The following is a 15,590-nucleotide window of genomic DNA, read 5'->3' on the forward strand; positions in this document are numbered from 1 at the left end:
GAAACAGAGCAGTTGTGGAATTTCCATCCTTGGAAATACTCAAACCTGACTGGACAGCAATCCCCGGCAATCTTCTCTAGCGGACCCTGCTTTGAAACAGTGGCATTGGACTTGACAGTCTCCAGAAGGCCCATCCATCTGGAGACGTCACTGGACTCAGAAATTCAAAACCTCAATGATTCTGTGACTTTGTGAATCTTTGATTCTGTAAGAGATGCCTCTATGTAATTTTTACTTAACACAAAATAGCATTTTTAACATAGCCATTAATGCAAAGAATGGATCAGCAGATGTACATATCAGAAATTTTATTGATCTGCGTCAAAATGGCCCAGATGATAGTTAGCATAAAGAGAACGACATGGTTACCATCAATGTGTTAAGTTGCTTTCGACTCCCTGGTCTTAACAGCCAGCAGTCTACTTGTGGGAGACTGGTAAGACACGATCTTTGGCATAAATCCATCACAAAGCTTGAACTTGTACCTTCAAAACCAAATTGCTGTGAATTTGGTCTGTGGTGGATGATGTAGCCCAAGGAACATTAGCAATAGCTCAAACCTTTGCCAATCTTCAATGTTTTCATATAATTTTTCAGGTAAGTTTAATGTAGGACTAAATATTTCCTCCAAGCAAAACTCCAACAGTCAGAGCAAAGAAGGAACTCTAAGATTTTTCCATTATTTTTAGCTCTTTCTAGATTTCCTAAGTAGCTGGAAAAACTATGCATACATTGTATGACAAGGACAGAAAGACACGCTCTTGGCTCTGAGAATTCCTGAAAGACATATCTATGTATATTTTCCAGTGCACACTTCAACATTCAGAAAAATAAAGTTCATCATTATGGAGTAGCATTCCTTGAAGAAGAAAAAGGTAAAGGAGAAAGCCGATATGTTTGTCCTCAAGATCAGACGCATCAATTGTTTCCTTTCATTTATCTACAGTTCACATTTTTCTGAAATTCCCACAATTCTGTCATTCCAGCAGTCATAGAGAGCTAGTGTTGTTGGATAGGAACAAGCGGAAGTATTTCTTTAGTTTCAATTAGAATTATCTGTCATAGAAAATTTCTAATGATGTCCATAAAATAATTAATAAAAAAAGATTGGCATAGATTTTGACAATGAGAGGCTTGTTGATCTAAGTGGGTAGATACAATGAAGGAAGGCAAGGTGCCTGGTGTTGAACTTAAAAAATGCTTAATAATAGCTTTTCCAACCTTAAACCAATTAAAAGTTCTCTTTCACAAAGCTCATCCTGCACACAACCCTTCTTTTTACGTGTTAACCTACTTTTTCCATTTTAAATATAGCTGATTTCGTATTAAAACCTTTATAGAAGCTATGTGAACATGATGTTCCATATTCCTATACCACGAACATATGTGGAAATTTCCAGTAAGATGAGTCAGTGTGATAGCTGCTTTGGGTTGTTTTTATTATTTTTATTCTTTGATAATTCTATTGCTGTGGTGATTAGGATTTCAGGCAATGAGCTAAAACAATATATTACTAAACTGGCAGTCAATCAGATCACTATCACTTCAAACATCATTTAAGAAGATCTACTTTTTTTATTATTTATATAGCTCCATAGTTCATGGTGCTACATAGAACAAATCAAAGACAGATTCCCTGCCCCCTAAGAGCTTACAGTCTAGGCAAGTACAAGAACAACAGGAGGATATAACACAGGCAGGGGACAGAGAGGGGCAGTAAATGAAAAGGACAATTAGATTACAGTCACATGAAAAGCTAGTGTGTTTGTCTTGGTGGATACAAACTGGGGAGATGAGGTGCTTGAGTAGCTTTATTTTTAATTAGAACTACATTTTATAGGAAAGCCAGAAGAAAAGGGTTTTGAAAATAAATTTGACAGTGTCAAAGGTGCTTGTAGGAAGGCAGAGAGGCAAGACTGGAACGGAACAGGACACTAACATATTTGAGGTTGGAAAGGAATGATCTTGGATGTCAGATGAGTCAACCGCAGCGACCCTTTCTTTTCCTACACATCTTTGAAAATATGATGAAAAGCATAACTGCTCCTGTACACCTAAATTCAGGCTGGTGTCTTATTTTGCCTTTAATATTGAATCAGTACACATTTGTTGAGGCCTTTAATATTGTATCAGTACACATTTGGGGAGTTATTGGACAAAATCTTAGTTCCTCTGGAGTAGGAATTTTGACACTGCTTTCAAAGTAGTCAGAATTTCAATCATCATATTTTGTGATTGCTGATGTATTTGGACACTCTAATGTATTTGGAGACTGAGTGAAGTTGTATCTAAAGTATTTTAAATATTTTTCTAATATCCTTAATATAATAATAATACAAAAATTATTTTATAACATTATCTTTTACCTCTTTGTATGCCATTATCTCTGCTCATGACCCCTTTTCCCTAAAAACATTTTGATTTTGTAGAATATCAGCACATTTCTCCTACTTCTATTTGAGGCTTTGGATTTTGGTAGGGTTTTTCTTTCCTCCATAAATTATGTCTTTTCCATTCTGAAATATTAACTAGTTAGTGCAGCAGGGTTAAACAGTGTTATTTTGGTTTTTTTGGAAGACTCTATGGATGAAACCAGGAAGGATTATTGCACAGAGCCTCAAGGAATATAAACACGAAAGAAAAAGTTCTTTCAAACCTATGCTGAATTCTCCAACTGAAAATTGAGATAGAAACTTCTGAGAGTAATATCTCATACAAAACCTGACAGATACTCCCTGGATATGTTTGTATTTGCATTTATGTAATAGGGGGAACACTATGAAACGGCCCGCTGATGCCTATAATTGGCCAAATCCTCATTTACTATAAAGCACCACATATCCCTCTATTTCATCCAACTCTTTGGCTCAGAATTTTCACTACCAATCCTTTGCAAATGACATTTATCAAAAAGCTAAATGGTTTTTTGTCATTTATACTGTAATATCCACATAGTTGTCTATGGCTATATAACCATGCTGAGGCAACCTAAAGACCTAAATTGTGTGTCTTGAGAATCCTGAAAGATTAATGACATCTATTCTCCTTGAAACAGATACAGTACAAAAAAAAAAAAAAAAAAGTCCTGTTCAGTTTTTACCTCCAATTGTTATCCACCAGGTAGCACCATATAACTGAGTTATAAATGCTTTAAAAGTCTTCTCTAGAGTGACATTCAAGTTCAGTCAGAGAAGCACACATCATCCTGCCCTAGGAAACCAACAGGCTAATTGAGCTGTTATATGAAGCCACATAAAGCATTTATGTACAGATTCTGAATCTTCATGGGCCAGATAGATACTCACTTGATTTTACCTGATGTAGTTCCATTGATTTCAATGACACTATAGAAATTTATACTACATGAGAATCTGGGACTAGCCATTCAGAGGCCTTTCAAAACGAGGAAGTTTTCTTCAGAACTGAGGATTTCCTTCATAACAGTGAAGGGAAAATGAACCATTGAGCTTTTTGGGATGCAAAACTACCAGTAGTATTCTCTGCTGCTTTGGGGGTCAACTCTTTGTTAGTTGTTTTTCCTTAAATGTCTTAATTTTTGTGAAAAATACAGAAATATTTACTAATGCACAACAAAGTAACAGCATGAATTAGTGTATGATTTTTTTAAAAAAAGCCATTATCCTACTATGAATCTGCGGAGCCATGCATTTCCAGTCCTGATTTTAAATACAAATCTCCAGTTACTTTGCGTATTTCCCTTAATAATGGCAGGCTGAAATTCTCACTGAAAGCTTAATTAAGCCACACTACTTCTGTGTTAGGATTTCTGTTCCTTGGGGGACTTTGACCCAATAAAACATTTGGGACATATTCTGCATTCATGCTTAAATTTGGCTCACATAAAGCTTAATGAGAACTAGTCATGTGCATCAAGATGACAATAGAATCCTGCTTATTTCAACAGCCTTAATGGAGAAAAGAAAGGTTTGTTTAAATATAATACAGCATTTTATTACATGATTTTACAAATTTTATTCTAAATCATCAATCAAATGCAATAGCCAATTTTTTTTTCCATTCCAAACCATCATAATTAGTTTTCATTGTGTTGTATGACAGTTACTTTCTTGCCCTTTGTACTTTAAAGAATTAACTTAATGTATTTTAAAGAATTAACTTAAATATGTATTACGTAAGTATCCTCATTTTCAGAATCTTTGCTGAAGGTGTTTTTATCTTGTTTATGCTTCAGACAAAGATAACCTGTTCTGTGTTAACACACAAATGGAGATGAAACTCCCACACATACAAGAGAATTCTCTTTCTCAGTCCCTGTTCACAATGGAAATGGCCAGCTCAGTCTCTGTGAAGATTTATGAGAACTGGGTAGTAGACATGAACCTCCCCCTTCCCCCCAAATGTCATGATATAATTAATACAATTTGAATGATATATCTTATATTCCTGTGCTAGAAAGGTGATGATAAGATTAAACTAAGCCCCAGTAAACAAAGGATCTCCTTACCCACCAATGACTTACTATCTATGATAATTTAAAAGTTGGTTTTTTTTTTGAACTAGTCAAATTAATTATTTTTCATATAAAGACTAGCTTCATAATCTTTTTTGGTTGACATAACATTCCTATATAGCCCATCCTATACACTTTTTCTTGAGATACAGGTAAATTTACAGTAGACGGAGGTGCAAGATTCAGCATCTGTAGGGTAGTATTTCAAAATGTTATGTCCAGGAACTCACCACAGGCAGGATATATAAATTAGCTTTGAAGCAGCTAAGAGTCAGATCCTGCAAAAACCTATCACAATGTGCTGTACTGGCTTCTCTCAGAAATCCCAGTAAACTCTCTGGCCACACGTTTAGTGGCAAGAATCAGCACGATAGGGCACTGAGCTGAGGCTAAGTACCAGTACTGACACAAGTACTGTACATATGTTGCTCAAATCACACAGCAAAAACAAAACAACTAAAACTGACATAATTTTAATGCTTTTTTTTCTTTTTAATTTTGTGCATTGGATTCAAACAGCAAACTGAGTGCACTTGAACTGTTATCACAATGTGGTCAAGAGATCTGTGTCTTTTACCATTTACACACAATTGTTCATGACAGCATGTTATCAGCCTAGTGGAAACCAGGGGTGTAGCATGGTAAGCAGTGGTGGTAGTGCACCTATTTTTTATATTATCTAACTTGAAAATATGTCTCTTCTAAGATTCCTTTTTCTTGATAAAAATAGTTTTCACCAAACGTTGGTGGTGCACACGCACTACCATTCATGCTTGGCATCACACCCCGGACAGAAACACATGTTCTTATTTTGTTGATAAAAAGTATTACAAAAATTTCCATACAAAAACTATTTTCATAGAAATCTTGCATTTCCACAAATAAACCTGAACATTTTTTTTTTTGAAAAAAAAAAAAACTGCTCAAGAATTTTGTTCATTTAGTACTGTGACTGTATTGAAAAATGCAGTCCTCCTTAAAGTTCTCCACATTCACTTCTTTTAGGTGACCCATCCCACTTCCAATATTAGTGAGAATTGCACAGGCTCCATTGAGTTCAATTAGTAGCAGGAACAAGGGTTTCAAAACCCATTCAGGCTAAAATGCAAGCCCTCTATGTGTGAAATACACTGCTTCCCACCCCCCTCCCTCTTTTCACAATTAAAGAAAAAAAGTAATTGCTTACATCTAAAGGCTGTAAGATACATTCCTTTGTACTAAGGAAACTCATTCATCTAAAAATTGGGTCAAAATTATGGAATTTTTTTGTTTGTTATTTTAGATCAAAGTTCCAGCCCAGGTAAATTTAAGTTACTGATTTTATTATTATTATTATTTATTTACTTAGTTCAGTGACACAAACAGTCCAAAAAGCAGGTGAGCATCCTCATATATATCCTTCTATTCATGGGATTCATGTTTCTTCACTTTAACATTCCTCCCATCCGGGAAGCTCATATCGCCTGTCCAGAAGGTAATTTCAGTCTACCAGCAGTTACCAACTCTTCTATGCTTGGAAGTCCACAAGAACATATGGTTTCTTGTTCCACTACAGTTCTGAGATATCACTTTTACTAGACTCCTTCTGTGGTTAGTATCATCTTGGACATTCATTCTCCAGCTCCTGGCAACCGTTGAACTTCAAAAGGAACCTGTAATTTCTCACTGAGACTGCATTTGAAACCAGCCACAAAACTCGCATGGAACATTCATTCATTCAGAATGGTGGAAACCCATGACAAACAGTGTAACCCCGCATAACTTGGTTGATCCATGATGCTTGTGATTCGAGTCTGGCCATTGCAACTGCTGAGATCACAGAGTCTCTAGTTCATAGACACAGCGGCATGAGGTAACTCATTTTATTTTGCACAGGTTGCATATTTCCACAGGAAACATTCTCGCAAGGTTGTTTGGAAAAATAGACGACAGTTTGTGCTTGGGGTATTTGGCTTCCCAGCTCTATGCCATGGTTTCTTTACCCGGCAACCTTCTGTCGTTAAATGTGTGCATGTTGATAACTTCTTCTGTTTTCACAATAACAGGGGCCTGTGGTTTGTGTTTTAATCGACGCTGACACTTCAGAGACATCCTTAGCTCCTCTATCATGGCACTACAGAAGGACCTCTACAGAGGGAAAGAGAGGAAGAAGAAAAAAAAAGACCATCTGTAAGAAATGTCTAGATGCAATAACTAGAAGCAGATTCACTCTATTGGCACAGCCTTGTCAGTCCTGTAAATTTGCTTTGTCTCAGCCTGGAGCTCATAACAAATTGCTGTCTTTTAAATATGCATCACATAATAATTAAAAAGACTTATCAAGCTGTGATGACTCAGTGAAAAAATCACCTTGTCTATACAATTATTTATCTGGCAGCTACTGACTATGGATGCCGCTTTTGCCATTTTACAGTGCAAGAAATTAGAAAAGTAAAATAAAATCGCCCTTATTCCGTCGGTCTGACTGAATTCTCAACTGCTAATAGTGTGCTAAATTAGCCTCTCCTCAGTGTGAGAACTGGAGTATGGATGAAACACAAAAGTAAGGAAGAGGAGTCTCAGCTTTAGAGTCTGACAATTAAGCACTCTTATCATATACTTTCACTTATATGTTTTCCAACTAATGGAGAAATGTTTTAACTAAAGAATGCATCCCAGAGCCTGAGATGTTAACACAAGCCTCTGACAATTGCTCTCACCCAAAGCAAATTTGAGATATAATCTATCCCTTTGCAATTTGCTTTTTTAATAACTAATCTCCAGTCCAGGGACATGATCTGGGAAAAGAAGAAAAAAAAAAAGACAGAACACCTAGAATTACTGTAAATATCTCTTGATCAACATTTCATTTTGTGTGATTAGCGTTATATCATCAGTCAATATAAAATTGTCTAATTTATCTCCCAAATCAAGAACTCTGCTTAATTTGTAAACTGTTACATCTCCATCATTCATACAAACCTGAAGCTTGGACATTAGATCCAGAAAATATTTAAGCACCTCACTCTACTTAATTCTTTGGGAGCCTAAATTGAAACCATGTCTATTGAAATCTGCATTCAGCTTCCAACCTCCAGGGCTGAAGGCGCTCTGAGCAGTAAATTTTTCCACATTATACTTCATAGTTTTGTCTTTTGTCAACAGTCATTAGAAATTCTATTAAACACATTGGTGCTTGGGTTAGTGCTGGATCCGTCAGAATTCACACTCAAGTTCTGCATATGTAAGGTCATCAATTCAGCAGGTGTGCTCTGACAGGACCTAATAAATACAGTTCCTCAAAAAGTGGCAACTGCTAAACAAGGACAGGTAGCAGACATTACAACTTTCTTCTGTGCAGTCATTCATCCGCTGGAGCATGAGAGCTGAATGTGAGACACATTTGAGAGTGTCAATGCAACAGTGTCTTCCGCCAGGGAGATTTAAACTTCAGTGTCTCAGCAAAGGGCTGTAACCTACAGGCATTAGACCATTGCAAGGTAAAAGCACTTGCAGTTTCCACCACCTTATCCTGCTTCATATTGCACAGAAGCAGTTAACAGAGGCAATGCAGTAGAAAGGAGAGAGGGAGAACGTGGGCTGTTCTGTAGATTGGGGATTGGAGCACAGTGTCAGATCAGTGGTAGTGGCTTCAGTGGTAGTTCCTGTTTCAGTGCTGCCTTGAATATTTTTATGTAAAAGTCTGTTTAGTGCAAAAGCGTGCAAACACGACTTGTCTCAGTCATGGGTTAGAACTGAACCTGAACCCCCCAAATCCTGAACAGATGCCCTCTTCTCTGATCCTTTGCATGAATAAGGGAATAGGCAGGTGGGAAGGAAAGGTAATAATCTTACTCTGGCTGTGATAACTCTACCTTTCAAATATTCCTTTCTCCTGAAGAGTTTGAAATAAAGGAATGTCGCCTACTCAACTTATGATAGAAAGGGTTTGGAAGCCTATAAGTAAGGAAAGTTTAAGTTGTGAATCCAAAGGAGACAGAGGTATATCTCTCTGGTGCAGAGTCAAGTACAAGTCCTTCAGATGCCAAAGTTCAAGACAAAATCTGTCATTTCTGGCTGGCTACATGGAGTGACTTCTGCAATGAACACTCATCAATGATCCCTTTTAAAAATGTTCCATCGCACTGCATTGACATCCAAGACAGAATTTACAGCTTTCTTTGTGTGAATGAGGCAGCTAAAATTTCTAATTGAATGGTCTGAGCTGTAACATGTCAGATCTTCGTGTATAAGGTATCTTTGCTTGGCATTGTGTTGAAAGCAGGAAACTGTACCTCCCTCTTACCTAGCTGTACTTTGAAAGAAAATATTCGATTCTCTTAGACTTTCTCTTTTTTTAAGAAAGGACTGTTGCTTAACATTAGAACTGCAGTTATGATTATGAATTTGAAATTAGCCCTGAAATCTTTCGAAAGGGCAAGATTTAATTTAATATTCCCAAATGGCTTACAGGCTAAATTGCTAAGGTTTGCAGATCTTGGCATTTTCACTATGTGGGGAACGTAACACATAACTCAGGAATTTCACAAGGAATCCATTAAGAAGTAAATGCTGCAACTCTTCAGCGTTACACCACCTCCAGCCATTATATGGCTCTCACCTCTGGAATCAAAGACCTAATTGAAATATTCCGAGGAACATAATCCTTCTAAATTTATAAAAGGTGCATTAGCACTTAACACTTCCAAAATTGTATCCCTAGCCTTCTTTTTTTGCCAAAACATCTAACAAGACTTCCAAAACAGTGCGAATCCTTTTCAAGATGCATCATCCACTAAAACCTTTTGTAAAGGTCTGCAAACATTTATCAAAGGGTATAAATTTTTAGGTAAAATCAGTAGGAACAGGATTACAATCAATAGCCAAGAGGTTAAAAGTTACATTCACTTAATGCCAACATTCTGAAATATCCTGAAAATGATGTCTCAAGAATTTGCCAAGACATTTTATCTGAGAATTTTACCTGGATCTGAAAACTCATTAAATGAGAAATGTTGGCAAGACCGATAGTCTTAAAAAGGCAGTTAACACAGTTTTGAGATAATTATTTTATCCAGAAAAAATTTCCATTCTGTGTTTTCAACTGAGTTTATATAAATTAAGTTCATGGGAACTTACCTGCATATATTGTATGAAAATATGATTTAATTAATTAATTTGTTAATTTTTTTTATTTGTGCTATGTATTTTAAAATATAAAATGTCAGAAAACAGCAAACAGTATTAGCTCCCAGCCAGTATCATTGTTTTGGTAACTGAGCACCAAATAATATTACTTTTTTTTTTTATTTTTTTTGCAAATGTTACTTGCTGAAATAGTCATGCATTTTAAAAAAGATTAATTCAAGGATATGTAAAAGTTCATGACTGGGATCCTATTCTTCTTTGGGTTCTCATGACCAGAATCCTGTTCTTCTTTGGGTTCTATCTGAGAAATACAAGTTTTCCCACATATTGCAAAATCTTGTTCAGAAAAGGCTTACAAAGGATAATTTGTGTTTGATCTTTTTTTTTAATAGAAATTCTTGTCCCATTTCAATTTCAATCTGTGTACGGTCTCCATTTTCTGTACGGTTAAACTTTGTGTTCTTTCACTGTTAGGATACAACTGTTGGAATAATAAGACATGAAAAAAGAAGCAGCTCTAGAATATTTTTTTTCTGACAGATGAATGACATTTTCACATATGATTTTAGAAAATATAACCTAATGTCTCAATACTGAGTTCAATTGACCACTCAGAGTGTTAGGGAAAAGCAGTGAAATATGTACAGAACTTATAGGCTATATTTCAAAACTGTTGTCCATCATGAAATTCAGCACTTTTAGTATATATTAGACCGTCCATTTAATTCAAAGAAAATAACCTTTTGCCCCCAACTTACCTTCCACACTGCAGGCATGCTACGAGAACATCAATTATTATTGATTTTTCACCAACCCTTGCAAAATTGTAACTTATCTTCTTAAATGTTACCAGAAAGTAAATGCTGCCTCCAAGTCATCTTACATATAATCAAATAGTACAAGAGTTGAAGGAAGGCATACACTTCTCTAAACAGTAGTGCAGTTAAGTGCAACTGTTTTGTTGCACCAAAACAATCACTATAAAACATCAGAAAAAGAGTTGCAATTCTAAGTGGAGAATTCAAGTGTAAAAAAAAAAAATATTCAGAATTGTAGTTCTTAGCCTTTTAACACCAAGTAATTTTGAAAAAGCTCGTTTCCTTAAGAAGTGTAAAGAAGTAACTGGTACCTCCTTCATTTTTTGCCATAGTTGACAGCTTACAAGTCGTGTAGAATCAAGATAATAATTTTGCAAAATGTTAACACTATTTACAATCTATTTGGACAGCTTGTGCCTAGTTTTACTGCCTGGGGAAAAAATATAACTTTGCATGTATGTATTAATACGAAAGCTAGACAATATTTAAATTTTTCATTATATTGCCCTATAGGAATTTAGAAAGGTAATTAGAAATCATAATACTTAGCATTTGTTAGACACAATTATGAGACTATTACCACATATTTTGCTTTTAACAGCCTAAAAAGAACAACAGGAAGACAGGAATGGCATGCCTACACCACTCTTAACATTCTGATTTAAGTGAATAATATTCAATGCGTTTTAAACATAAAAATCTCCAATGATTTGCTTTTTTATTTTTTTTCCCCTCTTTGATGCACTTAATGTAGAGTTGACTTTACTCAGAAGTTCATTATTTCTAGTCCTGTGTGTCAGATATCATTTGAAGCCTTATTTAATTTTCTTAAAGCAGTAACAGCAGTAATCTTGCATTGTCTTGTTATGTTATGGGTCAGTGTTCTAGCATCTAGTAGGATATATCAATCAAACTGTTTTTCATCTTCTTGAAGTTAGCTGAGAATGAATGCACAACCCTACCCTGACCCTCCCTTTGAATCAGTTTCTGCTTCCATATGCCAGTCCTCCAGGAGGTGTATATGAAAACCTGTCAGTCTTAAACCCCCTAGAGAGAAACATTAATTCTAGCAAAATGTTGATTTAGGATCACAAAGAGATGAACAATTAATGGAATGAAAATAACCTCAGAAAAAGAGAATTCATATATTGTTGTAGTTGAAGCATTACCATTTCAAAAGAATATTAAAGTGTACTTGTAATGATCAGATTTTTAGGTTGCTTAGTTATACACCGTGTCTTAGACATGACTGATCGAACGTTGTACACATATATATGTACATACATATATATATATTTAAAATATGTTTACATTTAAAATATTTTGCCATAGACTTTTCTGATGCAGTACATTTTCAATCCATAGCAAGTATAATGCACAAGTACACTGCAGACTAAGTTCACATCAATTAGCTGAATATATCATCAATATATTCTCAATTTCAGATTTAGCAATTACTGATTTTTTTGGTAGAAGTAGAATGAGCAGCCATTTTAGGAAGTTATTTTGAGGCCAAAATGTACGTGAGATTTCATTGCCTACTCAAATAAAGACAATAATATCAAACAAAATAAAAATTTTAGTACTATAAATTAAGCTTTGCTTCCACCATAGTGTCTACAAAGTCAAGACTGGTAGAATTGTTCCAGACAGCTTGGTGAAGCATGAGGTGCTTCACCCTGCAACTGAATTGAACACTGATTGCTTCAAGAACCTTTCTAGTTATTTTATGGAGAGGATCAGTAAGAATCTGATGGGACTGACCCTGCCTGTAACAAAACAACACCGAAAAAATCTTCTGCGGGCTAAAGTGTTCACTGAGTTTTAGAATTATGTGATGAACTTAGATGACATACAGGACCTCATTGTAGACCACTTCTAGCATAGATTGTTAGTGTCTCTCAAGAGGACAGTAAGATTCCAGCTTGCCTTGAATAAATTATCAACTGGTGACCAAAAGAAAACAATTCAGCCATTATCAAATTCTAAAATTTATTTCCTGCCAAAACAAAATGCACTCCAGTGGATGACAGAGACTTCTGGTAAAGCAACTCTGAGTCTATTTAAAGTCTTCTGAAACTATTTAATCTGTTTCCAGTCTGAGTGCAACCTGACAGCTACACTAGTTCCTGTGGCTGATGGGGAGCTCCTATCAGTGCAGAAAGCTTTTTCAAAGGTGGTTTTGTTTAGCTCTGCCAGCAGCCTCTCTGGACATCACACTGACCATGATGTTTTTCTGACTCACCTGTGGACCTAGGCTGGGGCAGATGGGATTGCACTTGTGTGGTTCCACTCTTTCCTCTCAGAGAAATCCCAGAGGATGGCATAGGGCAATTGCTCATCAGCCCCGAGGGCTCTCTCTCATGCAGGATTCCAAAAGGTTTCATCCTGTCATCTCTCCTTTCAACATGTATATGAGGCCACTGAGGAGATAATGAAATAATTTGGGCTGTGGTGTCATCAGCACGCAGATGATACACAGTCCTACTCTGTTATCAGACCAGGATGGTGCAGTCATTTTGCACTTCCAGTACCTGGCTGAAATAGGGGTATGATGGCTGCTTAAACACAGGGAGACAGGCGCTATGTTGGACAAGTAAAGGGAAGCATTCAGAAGATATTATCTACCTTTATTATTCAGTTCCACCTCTTGTGAAAGAGACTTACAGTCTCAGATTTCTCCGGGTTCCTAAGTCTAGTTCTGGGTTTTCAAATTGGATCAGTGGTGATAACAACTATTGGTCATTTGTATTTCAGTCAGTGGCAATAATTTCTACTGGTGTGAAGCTTGCCACACCAGTCCAGGTCTTCTTCCAGAACATATTACCACGTCCAGTTTCCCTGGACAATGGCTACAAATGAGTGTCAGGTGTTTAACAAGTGCTGATAGCAATGCATAGTACTTCAGCCAAGTAGCTGCCGCTGAGCAAATAAATAACAGAATATATGGTACTGCCTATCTGATTTAGAATGATACCCAATGTAACGTTTTAATGGTTCTGTATGTTGCGATCACAGCTGTGCAGGGTATTTCTCTACCTTTCAGCAGAGATGATCCTGATTGCACTGAAATCAGTCACCTGAGGTCTTGTGCTCTCAGCCACTGGATGTGAAAGTTCATTCACCTGTTAAATCATTTTTGATCCTAGATCTAACTGCATTCTCTGTTCATCCAAGGAAGGTCAGGTTTGTTGATCTTCAGGAATGGTGAAAGGAAGTGATGATGATATTTTTGGATCCTTTGGAGTATGACTTTATCTGGATTAAAATACTGTATATAACACCACACAGTTTAATTTGAAAATAAATAGTCCATCTTAGAGAGTCGCTTTAGAAAATAAATACAACCTTTCTTATTCGAATTTAGCTGTATCTAAATAGCTTTTTTTAAACTCTGCTGAGCTAAAGTCCACTGTACATTATTCACTGTAAAAATGTATATTATTTTTGTAGTTCGATGTGACAGTATAAACTTAATATTAAATTTGGTATGGCCTCAAATCATATTGAACAGAGAGAGACTATTAGTATTAGTTTAATGCCAACAGTTTCTACTATTTTGGAAACACTATTATAGTCATACTGCACTACCGAGTATCAAAATGGTTAGCATCCGTTTCTCTATAATTACATGGTTTCACCTGGCAGTCTAGGATATTTTCTCAATCTAAAAGGCAGCTGGAAGTGCTTGTTACTTTGCTGGTTTATACAAAAGTCAAAGTAATCTAAATCACATGAACCAAACCGTTTAGTACTACAGAGCTATAGTTGATTATAGCTGATTAATTCAAAATATACTACAATATTTGTATACATGACATGCTAAAGTAATATTTAGGGGAAGACTATGCAAAATTATTAGAAAGGCATGAATTTTCTATAATCTGACAGTTTTTTCCTTGAGAATGAAGAAAACTATTTTTTTTCAGAGAAGCCAATAATTATATAATGTGAATGTTTCTTCTTTCTACTGATGAGTTAAAGTGAACTATACTTGCTATAAAATAGATGACATTTAGTGGTTTCCAAAAATTTTCTATACAACTTTAAATTCTTGTCAAACGTAAAATATTCCATAACTCAGACCTGTAATTTAAGCTCTGTCCTTTGAGTGAACATCTGTGGAGCAATAGTGAGCCTCCTGAAATCATATTCTTACATTTGTACTTGTGCAATAGTCAGCTTTACACACTTTTTTAATCTTTCTGTTCTTTGTTCCTTGAATTATACAAATTAAGAAATCAAAAATACCTCAGAACAAGGTCTATTACCAAAGAGATATTGGTTGAGCTGCAATCAAAAATCAAAATAGAAATCTTGTTTTTAATGTTTTATTGTTTGCAAATGATTTTTAAAATGCCACAGTCAGTCAAATTGCTTTTTCCACTTTTTCTATTTTTGTCTTTTCATATCTTTTTTCAGTAAAAGGTGGGAGGTTTTGTGGGTTTGATTTTGGTTTGGGGGTGTTGTTTTGTTTTGTTTTGTTGTTTTTTGTAACAGTTCCTTCTATTAGAAAATATCCTCTAATATGTACTTAGGTGGTTTCCAAGAGGGCATTTAATTATAATTAATACCTCAACTTGAAGTAATCTGTACACTTACACACACACAAATCAGCCATACAAGTCTATACATCCACATACAGTGCTCAAGGGAGTACAGGATGATAGAAGTTCCCAATTTTCCAACAGCATATCTGCAGAATCCAATGTGCTAAAGTTGGAAAAGCATTTCCTTTCATGAGCTGTCACAGCTGCTTCTGCTTTCCCCAGACAACATTAAAAATTCTGAGGTTACTCCATTACAAAATGTGAAATGACAATACAGACTATATCACCGACTGTACATTGTATAAAAGTTACTTGGGATATAGATCCTAAAACTTTTACGTTGATTTACCAAGAATACCCACATTCTTTTGTTTATTGTAGCCTGAGGAACAGGCTTTTCAACATTAAAATCTTTTGAACTTCCCTCCCCCTGGAAAGGAAAAAAAAATCACTAGACTGGGATTTACTTTGAGGTTGTTCCAAAACTATTATAAATTGCTGTCCCAAATATCAAAGACTTTTGATATTAAAATATTAGGAATATTCTCTGAACTAGAATAACACTGACATAACTACATTTTCTGAGAAAGTAATGAAAAAGAC

General features: G+C 35.7%; 1 protein-coding gene across 3 annotated transcripts in view; it reads right to left on the reverse strand.

The window, feature by feature from the left end:
- Positions 1-1,415: 1,415 nt before the first annotated feature.
- Positions 1,416-15,590, reverse strand: part of GRIK2 (glutamate ionotropic receptor kainate type subunit 2) — a 420,597-nt gene continuing 406,422 nt past the window's right edge. For all 3 annotated transcript variants that reach the window (XM_074581042.1, XM_074581040.1, XM_074581041.1), the window contains one exon: positions 1,416-6,619. In XM_074581042.1, coding sequence (XP_074437143.1) covers positions 6,455-6,619 — 165 coding nt within the window. In that variant the 3' untranslated portion in view covers positions 1,416-6,454. The remainder of the gene's footprint in view (positions 6,620-15,590) is intronic.

Source organism: Larus michahellis, chromosome 3 (assembly GCF_964199755.1).
Source record: "Larus michahellis chromosome 3, bLarMic1.1, whole genome shotgun sequence".
In the NCBI taxonomy this organism is placed as follows: domain Eukaryota; kingdom Metazoa; phylum Chordata; class Aves; order Charadriiformes; family Laridae; genus Larus; species Larus michahellis.